General features: G+C 39.8%; 1 protein-coding gene across 2 annotated transcripts in view; it reads left to right on the top strand.

Moving 5' to 3' along the window:
• The window catches only part of COL24A1 (collagen type XXIV alpha 1 chain), an 804,368-nt gene that overhangs the window by 339,266 nt on the left and 449,058 nt on the right, over nucleotides 1-16,044 (top strand). For both annotated transcript variants that reach the window (XM_030205800.1, XM_030205801.1), the window contains 5 exons: nucleotides 41-94; nucleotides 195-239; nucleotides 508-561; nucleotides 4,737-4,790; nucleotides 12,846-12,899. In XM_030205800.1, coding sequence (XP_030061660.1) covers nucleotides 41-94; nucleotides 195-239; nucleotides 508-561; nucleotides 4,737-4,790; nucleotides 12,846-12,899 — 261 coding nt within the window. The remainder of the gene's footprint in view (nucleotides 1-40; nucleotides 95-194; nucleotides 240-507; nucleotides 562-4,736; nucleotides 4,791-12,845; nucleotides 12,900-16,044) is intronic.

Below are 16,044 nucleotides of genomic sequence, written 5' to 3'. Positions count from 1 at the left end.
TTAATGACTTAACACAGTCTTAATCTTCCCTGTCATGTAGGGTGACATTGGGCCTATAGGCCTACGTGGACCATCAGGGATTCCTGGGCCTCAGGTATTCTTTCACATTCACTTGGTGGGCAGGGCTAAATTCTTATTCAAGGATCTACATTCTGCTACACATAACCCTGTTTTATTTTGTCTTGTTTTTATAGGGCCTGTCAGGGAATGTTGGACAACCTGGAATGAAAGGTGATAAGGTGATCTAAATATTTCCATTATCATCGTGATATGATTTTGAAATGTTGTTTTTGTGGAAATAGGGTGACATTTTGAAATATAAAAAGTAAATAATAAAAAGATATGAGCTAAATAAAAAATGAATAAATAACCCTTTGATATACAGTAACCACTTATCATATTACCTCATCTCTTAATACTTGAAATGTTCTTCTATTACTGTTTGTCTCAATAATGCTTTATATTAAGCTTTCTGTGTGTGTCTGTGTATAATAATGTATTATTTAGGGTGAACATGGCATGCCAGGAGAAATAGGCGAACTGGGGTATCCAGGAGACAAGGTATGTTACAAAGGCAGAATTTTACAATAATATTTAAGTTTTAATCATCTTGGGGTAAATTTTTAACAGCGCATATGCCTAACAGCTAAGGAATGTGTGTACTGTAGGGTTGCATAAAACAAGCCATTTAAAAGGCAAGACATCAGTCTACATTATGGGCTCCTTTTACTAAGGTGTGCTAATGGATTTAGCGCAAGCTAACGATTAGCATGCACTAGATGCTAAGAAGCCCATTTTATTCCTGTGGGCTTCTTAGCATTTAGCATGCACACCTTGGTAAAAGGAGTCATGTGTTTGGAATATCATGTAGTTATGTGGCTAAAGTACATGTCCATCCTTGCACAATCTGAATGATGACTTAAGATAGCCATGCGGTTGGCTTGCCAACAATGCGCATAGTTTTTTGGAAATTAATTGTATGTATGTATTTCTCAAATATGACTATTCAAAGCCTTCCTCAGAAGAGCCTCTTTTCGGTATGGCCAGAAAGACACATCGTGAAAGTGCATGTCTGTTTACAGGTGGTTAAAAATCCACATATCTGGATATGGCTGACTGAGGGCTTCTTTTACAAAGCCGCACTAGTAATTCCCGTGCAGCAAATGAGAGGAAGCCCATATGAACTGAATGGGCTTCCTCTCATTTGCTGCACCGGGAATTGGTACCGCAACTTTGTAAAAGGGGCCCTGAGACAGGCTAACTTTGTTTATAGTTATGTAAAAGTTGTCATGTCTTTGATGCTTATATATTGTGATTTATAGCAAGAGTACAAATACCTAAGGGGTATTTGTACTCTTGCTATAAATTACAATATATAACAGTACCACATAAATGTTCTTTTTGATTGTTGTATTTCTGAAGGGAAAATCTGTTTCATTATTTCTTGGAGGCCTCTTCCAGTTTGTAAGGTCTGCTATTCTTTTTCTGAATCAAAGTAAAGGAGGATCAAGTGAAGCATTTCTAATCACTATAAGAAACTTGTGCCACATTTGTACTACAGAGACTCGGTGTGACTATATCTTATCCTTGGAAGCATGACCTCTGGGGAGAGGATTTCAGAAAATCTTTTCATAATAAATAACGTGAGGGTACAGATAGAAAAAAATCAAACCTCCTAGGGAAAAATAGAAGATGGAATGGAGCAAACACACATTAGCCAGTATGTTGATTAATGCACATCATAAGGTGCTGATGCTTTAAGAGCTAGTTTGAAAGTTCTATTTTCATCAGAAGACACCAAAACCATTTCTGAAGAACCTGATGAAATTTTAAATGAATCTCTGCATTAAAAAAAATTTCTATGTATTTTTATCAGTGCTGCTGTCTGGTTGTAAAGTGAGTACTTATCACAACATCCATCCATCAATAAGCCAAAGCAATTGGTCAGCTTGACTAGCTTCTCATCTGTTACCTTTGCCATCCTTTGAAAATTGATCTTTTCCCATTTTATTTAGTTTGTATGGCACGTCCCCAACAAATATTATCTTGAACCACTAGTGAAAGAGCAGGTGTGCTTTGCCATGTTTTGGGCTACTAGCAAAATAGAATGTCCTATCTCAGCATATAATAACTTATATTTCCACCATGGGAGCTGGCTGCAAACGACGTGTAAAGAGATCGATCAGCTGCTTTTTTTTTATAGTAAGACACTGAGGGGGTCTTTTTACTAAAGCTTAGCTCACGTTTTCTGCTGTAGGGCCCATAGGAATAAAATTGGCCCTGCTGCAGATAATTCAAGCTAAGCTTTAGTAAAAGACCCCCTGAGCTCTCTAGAGAACAACAGGCCTACATAAAAAGGCTTATTAGTAACAGAACGAACTAGGTAATTATGCTAGTGGCCAGTAGAGTTTTTTTTTAATATTCAGTACTTTTTATAAATTGTATTTAAGAGGTACCTAAGTTCACATTGACTTAGAAAAATAATTACTAATGTGTGTTAAGAGAGTAACACGTGCCTTTTGCTAAACAATGCACATTAAATGGCAAAATCTTTCATCATTTGCTCTTGGGGCCCTTTTACTAAGTGGCAGTAAAAATGGCCCTGTGCTAGCGATGGGACCATTTTTGCCGCACTCTGAAGCCCTTTTTACCGCAGCAGGTAAAAAGGCCGAAAAAAGACATGGCCATGCCATAAGATTGCTCTTACTGCTTGGCCATGTGAGGGGGCGCACTTACCGCCATTGATTGAGGTGGCAGTAAGGGCTCCGACGCTAACTTAGTGGTGACTCCCTATGGAAATAGTTTTTGAATATTTCTGGTAGCACAGGAAGTGCTGTGCACTGGGGTGGATCTACTGCCACCGCCCATGTTGGGCCTGCAGTAGTTGCGGATTGCCAAGCGGTAAACCCACATTGGGCTTAGTGACACTTAGTAAAAGGGCCCCAAATGCACTTTTCTTAGCCTATTGAAAGTTAAATAAAAATATATAGTATGCCAGTGTGTACAATGCATCTCATTGTGCAAACTAAATACCACAGTTTGTGTTTAACCTTGTAAGCCGCTTTATTCATGGAGAGATAATACAAGCATCAAGTTGCTAATGAGTGGTCTGATGCTCCCAGGGAGCATCTTAAAGGGCCAGTCACTGAAAAACCTCTCCCCTCTCCCCCCCCCCCCAATAACTTCCCAGTTTCAAAAAATTTGATCCTCCACCCCAGACTACCTTGTTCTCCAGAAAATCCCAAGATCCCTGAAATAGCCCACTGCCTACCTCCCCCAATCCACCTGATCCCCAGAAAAATGCACACTCCAGTCTCCCATCCAATCTGTAGAAAATTCAGTTCCCCTAACCCTCTAGTGAACCTATCAGCAGGTGCTGAAAGGTGCCATTATGTTTTTAGTATTTTTTTGTTCCAAATTGTGTGTTTATTGTAAACCACTTTGATGTACTTTTATTTGAAAGGTGGTGTATAAATTTTGCAAAATACAATAAAAATAAAATAAGCTAAAAGCTGACAGAGTAGGAGTGACTGAGAGTTGCTCCTAGCCCTCTACCAGACAACAAGGGTATCCCTGGTAGATGCCGGAAGGGACTATGGGTCAGGGGTAGTGGATTAGGAGATGGGCTTGTCTAAGGATCTTGGGGATGAGAGGATTGGATGGTCTTGGGCTTTTCTGTGGATTGGAAAGGTCAAGGCTGATTTATCTCATGACCCCTCTAAAAGATAGGCCCAAATACATATTAGATGCATTACCTTATTGGTATAAATAATTGTCTCATTTACTTAAAGTGGAAGTAGATCATATTTCCCTGATCTAAAGCATTCTGTAAAATATCTTCTTTAAATGGGCCTTGTTATTGTCAGGGTACTGCCATTCTTCCATTTGTTATATGGAGGTTTCATGTCGCGTTGAGCCCACTTAAAATTAGAAAATGCTAGCAGAACTCAACCAGCTATATTGAAATGTGTCCTAATTGCATAGTGTAATAAACAGATAACATGTTAAAGTAGAATACTGAGGGGCCCTTTTACAAAGGCACGTTAGGTGCTATGCACATGCAGTACGCGCCAAAATGAGACTACCACCAGGCTACCACACTCCCTGGTGGTAATTTCAGATTTGGCGCATGCCTATACCACCTGGATGATTTTATTTCTTTATTTCCTCCCACGCACGTCGTTTCTTGCAGTAATCAGCACTTGGCGCATGCTTACCAGTCACCACGCGTGTAACGCGTGAACCCTTACCACTAGATCAATGGGTAGCGTTAAGGGCTCAGGCCAGTTTTGGGCACGCTCTGGTTTCAGTTTTCCTGCAGGCCCTTTTCCCGTCCCATTTTTAAAAAAGCCCTTTTTGCAGATGTGGTAAAAACACGCGCCTACACTACCGCAGGCTACTTTTTGCCGTGGCTTAGTAAAAGGATCCCTGAGTCTTTTTATCTCTCAGGAATACCAGGACTGGATTTTAAAAATACATTATTATACTATCCCTAGATCTGCTATTTTGTCTAGTTAGTATAATTAGTATAATGCTTTTCCTGTTAAATCATTATTTGTTTACATATTATTCTTACAAATTATTAGCTACTTGAGAACAGCACAGTTACCAAGGCCTGGTTTCATTATTAAGAATGCTAAATTGAGTCTATAATTACTGTTCAGTTGTTTATGTGGAAGAAAGCATTGCATTTTTTCCTGCTCATGTTCAATTGTGTTCAACTTAATTTTTTAAAGGGTGCTGTTGGTTTGCCAGGACCACCTGGAACCAGAGGAAAACCAGGGCTTCTAGTATGTTATTTTTTCTTTATTTGTTCTTATTGTATTTTACTGTTATTTTATGATGTTTCCCCTCCCCAAGGCAAAACTTTCCACTGCATTGTCTAGAATCCTGTAATACTAACTAGCCTGTACCTTGATAAATATTATTAAGAAGCGTCTCTCTGCATTTGTCTTTCTCACATAAGCAGAGACATAATGGGGGTAATTTTGTAAAGTCATTTTTGCCTGTAAGTGGTGGCCTCTTATAAAATACTGACCAATGTAAAAGTATGACTTTGACATGATGGTGCATACTTTGCTGGTAGGTATGTACAGGGGTGAAATTTGGACAGAATATGTGTGGAGCGACATATATGTACATAGATTATAAAATATGCTAGTCAATATGTGTACTTAAAATTATAGGTGCAAACATTTTACACCTGCTCCAGAAAAGATGTAAATGTCAGTGCTTGCAATGTAGATGCAATATGTATTTATTTATTTATTCATACTTGTATCCCACAATTATCTAAAAATGAGTTTCAGTTCAATGTGGCTTACGTTTAGCAGTTGTTAGAGATTACATACACTAGTATTTTGTAAAGACAAGTAGACTCCTACTTGTCTTTATAAAATTGTCCTAAAATAGGTGCCTGAAAATAACACTTGCACTAGGTACCCCTTTATAAAATTACCCTCAACCTTTCTTTCATTTCAACATTCCTGCTCCTACCTGCTCTTACTGATATATTGCAAAGTAAATATTCATCTCTCTAAGTTTATTCACTTTTTATTCTTTCAAGAAAGTTTATGCTGTCATAACTGTATTTCATGCCATTGTGCTTGAATGGTAGACAGTTGTGTGGGCTGCAATATTTTATAGTTGCCCAATCACTTTTCAGCTCCCTGGGGATGTTCAGAGATGCCACTCAGAATAGTCCTATGGTGGGGGGGGGGGGGGGGGCACCGAGGTGGACCGGGGAGAGAGCCTGTTGTTAAAAATTTACCAGCACACCACTGGCCCTATTTGAAAAATAATTTAAAAGTGGTACTTTTTGATATGCCAGTTATAATTGAGTGAAGGGACATTATCAGGCTTGTTTTCAAAAGAGAAGGACGCCCATCTTTCGACACAAATCGGAAGATGGGCGCCTCACAGGGTCGCCCAAATCGGCATAATCGAAAGCTGATTTTGGGCGTCCCCAACTGCTTTCCGTCTCAGGGATGACCAAAGTTCACGGGGGCATGTCGGAGCCATAGCGAAGGCGGGACTTGGGCGTGCCTAACACATGGGCATCCTCGACCCATAATGGAAAAAAAGGGCGTCCCTGATGAGCACTTGAACAACTTTACCTGGGCCTGTTTTTCTTACGACCAAGGCACAAAAAGGTGCCCGAACTGACCAGATGACCACCGGAGGGAATCGTGGATGATCTCCCCTTACTCCCCCAGTGGTCACTATCCCCCTCCCACCTTCAAAACATCTTTAAAAATCTGTTGTGCCAGCCTCTTTGCCAGCCTCAAATGTCATACTCAGGTCCATCGCAGCAGTATGCAGGTCCCTGGAGCAGTTTTAGTGGGTGCAGTGCACTTCAGGCAGGCGGACCCAGGCCCACCCCCCCCTACCTGTTACACTTGTGGTGGTAAATGTGAGCCCTCCAAAACCCACCAGAAACCCCCTATACCCACATGTAGGTGCCCCCCTTCACTCGTAAGGGCTATGGTAGTGGTGTACAGTTGTGGGTAGTGGGTTTTGAGGGGCTCAGTACACAAGGTAAGGAAGCTATGTACCTGGGAGCAATTTCTGAAGTACACTGTAGTGCCCCTAGGGTGCCCGGTTGGTGTCCTGGCATGTCAGGGGGACCAGTGCACTACGAATGCTGACTCCTCCCACGACCAAAAGGCTTGCATTTGGTCATTTCTGAGATGGGCGTCCTTGGTTTCCATTATCGCCGAAAATCAGAAATGACCAAGTCTAGGGATGACCATCTCTAAGGACGACCTAAATTTCAGGATTTGGGCGTCCCCGACCGTATTATCAAAACGAAAGACGGACGTCCATCTTGTTTCGATAATACGGGTTTCCCCGCCCCTTCGTGGGGATGTTTTGCGAGGACATCCTCAGCAAAACTTGGGCGTCTCTTTCGATTATGCCCCTATGTGTGGTGCAAAATCAAATGGTATCTGAAAATTGTATGCTGAAGGAAGGGTATTCTCTGTAATAGCCCCATCACTGTAGAATTGAATTCCAGTGGAGATTAGATTGGAGTTGCATTGTCTCTGCTTCAGGAAAAAGTTAGCAACATGACTCTTTATTCTGGATTGAGTTTGAGAGTACAATATGTCATTCGATAATGTGTTCTCTGTAGTGTATGTTATGTTACACACCACTTTGGGCAACCTTAATTTTTTAGGGCCAGGAAAATGGTTTATAGAAACAATAAATGAAATGAAATAAAACCCAGTTAATCTTTGAATTTCTTCTAATTTCTTCATAATCAAGAATCTTCTATGTTTGATACATTCTTGAAGTTTTGATTGTTTCTGTATCTACCATCTCCCCCGAGAGGCCATTCCATGCATCCACCACCCTCTCCATGAACAAATATTTGCTGATACTGCTCCTGAGTTTAACCTCTTGGAGTCTCATACTGTGATTTCTTGTTTGAGAGTATTTTTTCCTTTGAAAACAAAATTTCTTCATGTGCATTATTGATACCATGGAGGTATTTGAATGCTTATCGCATCCTCCTGTCTCCTCTTCTTTAGGATATACATACATCTGAGTAGAGCAGTTTTCAGTCAGGCCAATTTACCCAGGTAAATACCTTGGAAAATTGCCCTTGAAGTGACTATCACTCTCTGTCTATTAGGTCAGTTGGCGCTTTTGATTTATATCATAACTGAAAATAAACCATTAGTTTCCAAAGAAACTTTAAGAAATTTCCAATTATTTCTATACAGTTTGGAAGAACCAATGAGCTATGATAGCTAAAAGTTAGTTTAAAAAAGTGATTGCATAATAAGACCAAGACTTTAATGCCTCTGTATCATTCCATGGTGTGACCTCACCTTGAGTATTGTGTTCCATTCTGTGGAATTAGAAGAGCATCCAAAAAGTTAAAGAGGATGGAACTCCTTTCTTATGAGGGAAGGCTAAAGAGGTTAGAGCTCTTTAGCTTAGAAAAGAGACAGCTGAGGGGAGATATGATTGAGGTCTACAAAATCCTGAATGGTGTAGAAGTGAATCGATTTTTTTACTCTTTGAAAAAGTACAAAGACTAGGGGACACATGCAAAATTAGAGTTACTGCCCGGTTACCACGTGGCCCTTGCTGTAATTTCAATTTTGATGTGCGTCAGCAAAATATTTTTTATCTTCTGTCACACGTAATAGATGCGTGCATATTCAGCTGTACAGCGCTGCTGCGTATGTCTAGTAGCGCTATAGAAATGATGAGTAGTAGTAGTACTGACCAGATTGTTTTCCGCTAGGTCTATGGCTGGCGGTAATGTCTCAGACCCAAAATGGACACGCGGCAATTTTCATTTTGCTGCATGTCCATTTTCGGCAAAAAAAAGGCCTTTTTATAAGCGGCTGAAAAATGGATGGGCGCGCCCAAAACCCGCACCTACACTACCGAAAGCCATTTTTCAGCACACCTTTGTAAAAGGACCCCTTAGCTTAAATATATTGTTTCCAAGGGGAATTTGCTGTTCAACAAAACAAAACAAAAATATAATTAAAAAATATAACAAAAATATAAGACAAAGAAAATTCTAGGAAGACCGGTAACGATAGGAGAGTGGCGGCTAGAACCACAGAGTGCCCCACAACTCTGATGGACTGAGGTCTTCTAAACCAAAAAAATAATATTTAGCACAAGCCTTACTGTTAGCTTTATAACTATCAAATTATGTTAGAGTTATTTGTATTTGTGTGCTTTTCATTTAAATTCACCTGAGCTACCTTGGTTTGTTCCACATTCTTTCCATTAGGGTAATATAATTTCCATACTCTCTTGAGGGCTGTTAGCTTTTCTCCAAGAACTTTTCATAGTTGGGTTAGCCAACGAAAAGTCCGTGCTATAGATATCATACTGGGCCCTAGAGACCTAATATGCCTGCTACTGGGAAACTGGAACAAGCAGGACTGTTATAGATTCCTACACAGACACTACGGGCCCTGTTTACTAAGTCGTGTTATAGGCGTGTTAACGTTTTTAACATGCGTTAACCATGTATGTGCCTACAATATCCTTATAGGTGCCTACACAGTGCGTGCGCTAATTGTAGGTGCATTAAAAACACTAATGCGCCTTAGTAAACAGGGCCCTACATGCTAGTAGTCACCTCAGTCACACATGCAGAAAGAACATGGACAGATACAAAATAGGAGACCACAAAAAACAATCAAATATTAAAATGAAGGCCCCCCACCCCCACCCAAAGCCAGACTATATAAGCAATGCAGTGGTAAAAGAGAAACAGAAATGCATTTTCTCCTGTATATTGATAAATACAAAAATAGAAAGATGCCCATTTCCAAAACTGGATGTATTTAAATCCTTAAAAATTAATAAATAAAAATAATGTTTTTCTTTTCTACCTTTTATTGTCTGGGCACATTGCTAATTGGAATACTCCCAGTCTGTTCTGCTTTTTGTGTCAGTCTTCTAAATTCTTTTTCAGGTTGGTATTCTATTTTGTCCCACTTTCCCATCTTCCATTCCTTCTTTATATCTGTGTGTCACTGATCTTTCTTTTTTATGTTTCTTCTTTAATTTGTCTCTTTTTGGGCTCTATAGCCACCCATTTATGAATTTTACCCCTAATTCTTCCTTTCACCCTCTAGTCCTTAGTCTCCTTCTTTTCACCTTTCCTCTACCTGCTGGCTTTTCACAGCTCCCTTTCATCTCCTCTTGCTATGGGATTGTTATGGTGTGATAAGTTTCCTTTTTGCAGCATTTTATGGTGTTTTTCAACGTATCTGGCCTACGTGAAAACAGGTTTTAGGGCAAGGACTGCCAAACATGCCCTTATCACCCAAAATCAAAAATGCACAGGTCTAATGATCTCGCGAGTCAACACAGAAACAAAAACATATCTGCTTTAAACAAAGTGTCTGGCAGTGGAAGGAACATGTGCTGTTCCTAGGGTGATAACAATTTTGTATGATGAGTTGTAAGGGGAATTGCTCCATTGTTGGGGGAATATGGAGTTTGTGATACAAAACTGGAGCTTCAGAGTTTATATTGAAATTCAGACCAATCTTTTAGAGAATCCAGATGTCACTCCCTTTATTGCATTTGATAATTCTCTCTCACTGAACACATTCAATTGAACAGTCTAGTCTACAATTCCAGGACCAGCAGAATAAAATATAACGTAGCCAAAAATAATATAAACTAAAAGAATATTCTTCCAGATAATGAAGGGTACGGGGTATGATCCATAAATCTATAAGCCTAAAAAGCTAATCTAAATTATGTCTTTAAGTTCTGTCGTTTATAATGGCAGTTTTACCAGGTAGCTGAAACTGGCAGGAGGGGAGAGGGTTTCTTTATGCCTAGAAGGCTGTGGTGTCTTATTGCTAATTTAAAAGTGGGGGGAAAGAGGGGTATGATATGTGGCAATGTCTCTTTGACTTGCTCAATCCCCATGTTGCCACCCCAAATTTTTCTGAATAGACACCACTACATCTAGTTGACTTTTTCTCATTAGCTCTTTCTTGTTCTCTTCCGAGTTGATGCTTTTGTTCTCTGTTTTGAGTCAATTCGCAACAAAAATATGTACACTGCTCTCAAACTATTTGACCAATAATTACAATAAAAAACATTTTCAGTCAAATAATAATACATAAACCAATTTTCTTTACAAATCATCTAAATATTAGTAAATGGACTTCAAAATGCCAGGCTCGATTAATTCAAGCAAAAGTCTTGTTTAATAGATTTGTATAGAAAATTTGATTTTGTATTATTTGACAGAAAAAAATTTTCTCTTCTCAGTCAGTCACTTTTCCTTTTTTCTTAAAAAAAAGTCTTTATTAAATAACAATTTTCCCTGGCTTTTCTGAGTGCAGATCTCAGCATGTGCCATAGTTTTCAATATAGTGAATAGCAAGGAATAAAACTCATCCTCCAAATTTGATTCATGCTGCCTGATTATACCCTCTGGACTTTCTCTTCTTTTGGCTGTGCACACTAAACTCTAGAACTGAAAACATGCTGAGGAAACCAAAAAGCAAACAGTAAGCTGCAGAAAGCACTAACACGTGCTTACTACAGGCTAAAGAGTGCTCAGGCATCCCGTGGTTTTTTTGGATCAGTGCATGCTTCCCGTACGTTAAAAAAATGTTATTTATTTTTTAGCACTGAAGGCGTGTTTGGGGGTGGAGAATAGGCATGCCCTGCGCTAATCAGCTAGCACAGCTATATTGCTGCATTCTTACCAATTAGCATGTAGTTAGTGCAAGAGCCCTTACTACCGAGAAAACAGGTGTCAAGTAAGGGTTCCTATGCTAATTGGGAAATTAGTGTGTGGCCATAAAAAGGAAAATGCGGCCAATTTACAGCCACACTAAAAGTGGCATCAGTGCACGAGAAAGCCCTGCGCTAGTGATAGCATCGACCACTTTTTAGCGTAACTTAGTAAAAGAGCCCATAGTTAAAAGCTGGCATGCATTTCCACGATTTAGCGTTTTTTTTTCAATCCAGAGTAGGAAACACTCAACCATTTTGATATTCTGGATAACCACAATGAATATGCAGGACATACAAAAGCATATACAAGATCTCCAGTATATGCAGATCAGTCCCTTTTATATTCACTTCAGGTATTCTGAAAACAAGACTCTGGGTTAGGATTGAGAATCACTGATTTAAATGTTCAAATGAAAATATTTTAAACATAAGATTTAGCTATACTCCCCCTGATATTCAAAGCTTTTTAACTATCCAGACACAGCCGCTGACCGGTTAAATAGCATATCGGTGCCTAACCACAGATATTCAGTGGGAGATAAACGGTTATCACCTGCTAAATATCTGCAGCTAGTCATTAACCAGTTATATCGTGCGACATAGCCAGTTAGGCATGGATATTCATGCTTAACAAGCTACGTTCAGCAGTTAAAATAGGCCACATAAATAGGCCTAACTTTAACCAGTAAAACGTTAACTGGTTAGCGCTGAATATTGGCTTAACCGGTTAACTTTTTGGCAGTTAAAAAAAAAAAAACCCCACCCTGGATATTCAATGCCAGTTGCCGGAAAGGGCCCGGCATTGAATATCCGGTTTTAATGCGGGGGTGGACACAAAGATGTCTAAGTTAATTATTTTCAGCCTAAAAGATGTTTACCTTATATGTTTTGGAATATGCTGTCAACCAAGACAATTGCATGCACATTTGCTAATATTCTTTAAATTAAATGAGATGTGAAGCCAGAAATTGTTACTGGGTAGAACTTATAATTTTTCTCAGCTCACTCTCTCTATTAACAATAACAGTATTGAATCAGAACAGAGAACATATATGACAGTTATTCAGTATCTGGGCCACAAATTTAACATCAGCTTTGATACTCAGTAACAGTTAAATGACAGATGCAGTCGCACAGTATTAGTCTAAGAGAGCCCATGTGATATGAAAATTATAAATGTCGATTCAGTGATTTGCTAAGATCACCTTGTGGTTGACAAGAAAGGTGTATGCTGGAATATTTACCTTTTTTATAAGTGCACCTAATTTTCAAAAATGTATAATTCTACTTATGGCTCATTTCAGTGCACCACTGTCATTTTTTATCCATACTATAGGATATTATAGCTTACTGATATTGAACTCCTCAAAATATTATAACTCCAGAACTTGGTTTTAGAAAATAGAGGCATTACATCGATATAACAGGAACCCCAACTCAATAATAGGTTTTGTGAAAGTGTTTTATAATATATTGGTGATCCTGCTATTCCTTTACAAGTTCAAATAGCTGTCAGCCAATAGAAATCCCTGTCTGACAGCACTGTAAACTGAGATCTCTATTGACTGGACTCTAACTTGTGTTCAATTGTTATATAGGGGAATATTGGAGAACCTGGCCTTCAGGGTACACCTGGTCCTCCAGGACCTGAGGTAAGGTATTTTGATTTTTTTTAATTAATGATTTGCCTTAAAACTTCAAATGAAATACAGTTTCAAATGCCCTAGACATCCAGGTGGTTATTCATTCAGATTTCTTTGAATGAAATGCAGCCTGTATATTAAGACTTCATAAAAGTGGCCTTAAGAGAAATACTTAAGTGCATTGATGATGATTAAATTTTAAAATTTGACGTAAGTGAAAGTACTTTTAATATGGTACTTTTTTGAAAGGTTCAGAGAGCCACCTTTTTAAAGCCTATTTTATAAAGGCAACATAGGTGCCCTTTATGCTTTTATAAAATATGACCCCAGAACTAGCACCTGAAAAGAAGTGTAAATATGTGCTTGTTCTCATGAATTTTATAAAATACAAATAGGCATCACAAATCTGCATACAGTCTACCTGAGCTATACCCCCTGCAACGCCTACATATAAAGTTAAAGTAGGTGCACTTTTTCTATGCACCTACTTTGTATGCATACAATTTTATAAAGTTCTTTTCTGCATGTACAACAAGCTTTCTTTGAAGACAAGCAGAATAGCAAGTCCTCAGAACATGGTAATGTCACTGATGAAGCCTGGCACAGGAAATGTCACTCCAGCTTAGAGTTACCAGAAACTTCTGAGGAGGCTTACCACGCATGAGTGTTTTTTCCTGCTTGCTACTGCCATGCAGGACTGCATCAGTCTTTGTTTTTCTGCTGAGCTGGTCAGACATGTATTTCTGAAGCTCCTATTATTTTTCAAAGTAATATTTTTGTAAGAGTAGTTAATTTTTTTTGTAAGTTTTTCTGTCAAGTCCTGTCACTGTTATGTGTTCGAGCCTCAAGTTTGGTCATTTTAAGTTTCCTTTCATTTTCTATGTTAGGCTCATTGTAGGCTGCATTAAGGCCTCAAGCTCTCTGACTGGGTATATTTCCATAATCAAGTCATTTGATATCACTGTGGCTATTTGTCCAGATAACATGTCCCAAAAGAAAGCCCTTCAGCAGCTTCAAAAAGGCCACCTAGTGCAACAGGACTGTATCTATTACAGATACCCATAATTGATTGCTGCAATGCTTGGGTCTTGACCAGGATCCCTCTCATTGTAGATTATGCTAACAGATGTGTAAGAGAGGGGATTTGCTGCTGAGAAATCCAGTCCACTGACTTTGAGGAACAGATGAAGCTCTTCTTTGCTCAATGCAGTACTGTAACTTTGACATCATGGTGTCAACATAAAGAGACATCCAGCCAATCCTTGAGATTCATGCACTACCTACTGGAGAGACATCAACACCAAGATTTTGAAGGGTCTCTGGACCAAGACCTACCACGCTGGTGTTGATCTCCACTCCATCGAAAGAGAAAACTTCTCTGATGCATCAAGGAACCCCAGTATCTTGATGCCCATAACCAAGGTCTGACTGGTGTTAGTAGGGTCAAGACAGAAAGAGACTCAGACTTCTACTCTGGAATATTTTCCTGGGACAGATTCAGATTCTGAGCACTCCTGGGCCTGAGGTTGAGGTTTTATATAATCACCTGGTTTACCATCAGATCCCTCCTCACCTCTTGAAAGAAGAAAATCTCCACTAGAGATGCTCTGATTTATTGATTTTGTGAAGGGCATGGCTCACATTCCATTTAAGTTAGAGATGAAGGAGGAGATCAGGGCAGAAACATTGGGTATCTTTCAATTCCTTGCCCCCCCAACCCTGACTCTGACCCCAAAGGAAGCTGTGACAGTGCCCTTTCATAGAATCCTAAAGGATGTACAGATGAAACCAGAGAAAATCTTCCTCTCTATATTTTCTATCAATAAGAAGGTCAACTCAATGTACCAGGGGCGTAGCTACGGGTGGGCTGAGGCCCACTCAATTTCAGCTCAGGCCCGCCCACCCAAGCGCACACACTCTGTGCAGCAGCCTAGCGACCATCGCAGAAACAGCACCCGCTCGCTCTGGCTCAGCGGAGCTGATCTCTCCAGGGCAGGCTCCAGCCCGATTTAGGCCCGCCCACCCAAGCGGCAAGCGCAAACACTGCAGCAGCGTACCACGTCGCGCGGTCGTGGGCACCCGCTCAGTGCCGGCTTAGCTGATCTCTCCAGCAGGCTCATCCCGCCTACCTTCGGCTCGGGCGGCGTTGGAAAATGCATTTGTTGCAGCAGCAGCAGGTCCCATCATGGCCGCACAGCGCGTCATAGTTGTTGTTCCCTCCATGTGATCCTACGCGGTAGTACCGTATGATGACATGGCTGCTGTGTGCGGTGGCGTGCTCAGCCTCACTCCGCTTGCATCTGCGGGCAGGCTAAAAAAAATAGCTGCAGCCTGCACGTGCACGCAGGCCGGGTTGAGTATTGAACTAGTGTGAACCTCAGTCTGGCCCTGCCCTGTGGAAACGTGGGAATTGGAAAGGTTTGAGTCCAAGATCATTCGAGTCAAGAATCGAGTTCCTGCTAGTGCCAGCCCAGCCCAGCCCAGCCCAGCAGGTAATAAAATTGTAAATGCTTTTTTTTCTTTTAATCAGGGGACTTGTATCTGTTTGGCTTTTAAAATGGGACCTATATTGCTGTTGTATATATTCACTGCTGCCTTTTTAAAGGTATTGTTATTCATATTTGTGTGTTCAGAATTGGTGGTGTTAAGGTTTGCTATATAGGCTCTAAGAAGCTTCATAAGATTTAATGTTACTTCACAAAGAATCTGGCAGGGAAGGGATTTTGACAATGTTGCTATTACTGAGGTCCTACCAGAATTTTAATACACTTTCTTTTCAATGGAAAACTGCAAGAGAAAACATCTTAGCTGTGGACTATGATAGATCTGCTAAATATTTTTAGGCCAATTTGCCATTTTTATCTAAAGTTTTAGAAAAGGTTGTTTTAACAGTTTAATCGGGCATTTGCATTTGTTATAAAACAAAGTTTGACGGATATGTGCCATTGTTATAATTATTTTGGAGGATACTGTGATGTTAGGATGTTTGCCATTATAGTAGACTTATGTCTGGTCAGGTTTAAGTTCTGTTTGTCTAGTAATTGCCTAAATTGTGGGATAGTGCAGGATAGAAATGTTTAAAATGGTGGTGTTTCATAAAGTATGTATGCAGTTTATGTTGACACAGGACAACTGTTGGGCAGATTATTTAGTT

Source organism: Microcaecilia unicolor, chromosome 6 (genome assembly GCF_901765095.1).
Source record: "Microcaecilia unicolor chromosome 6, aMicUni1.1, whole genome shotgun sequence".
In the NCBI taxonomy this organism is placed as follows: domain Eukaryota; kingdom Metazoa; phylum Chordata; class Amphibia; order Gymnophiona; family Siphonopidae; genus Microcaecilia; species Microcaecilia unicolor.
Note: the sequence above shows the minus strand (reverse complement) of the source record. Positions and strands in the feature narration are given on the sequence as shown.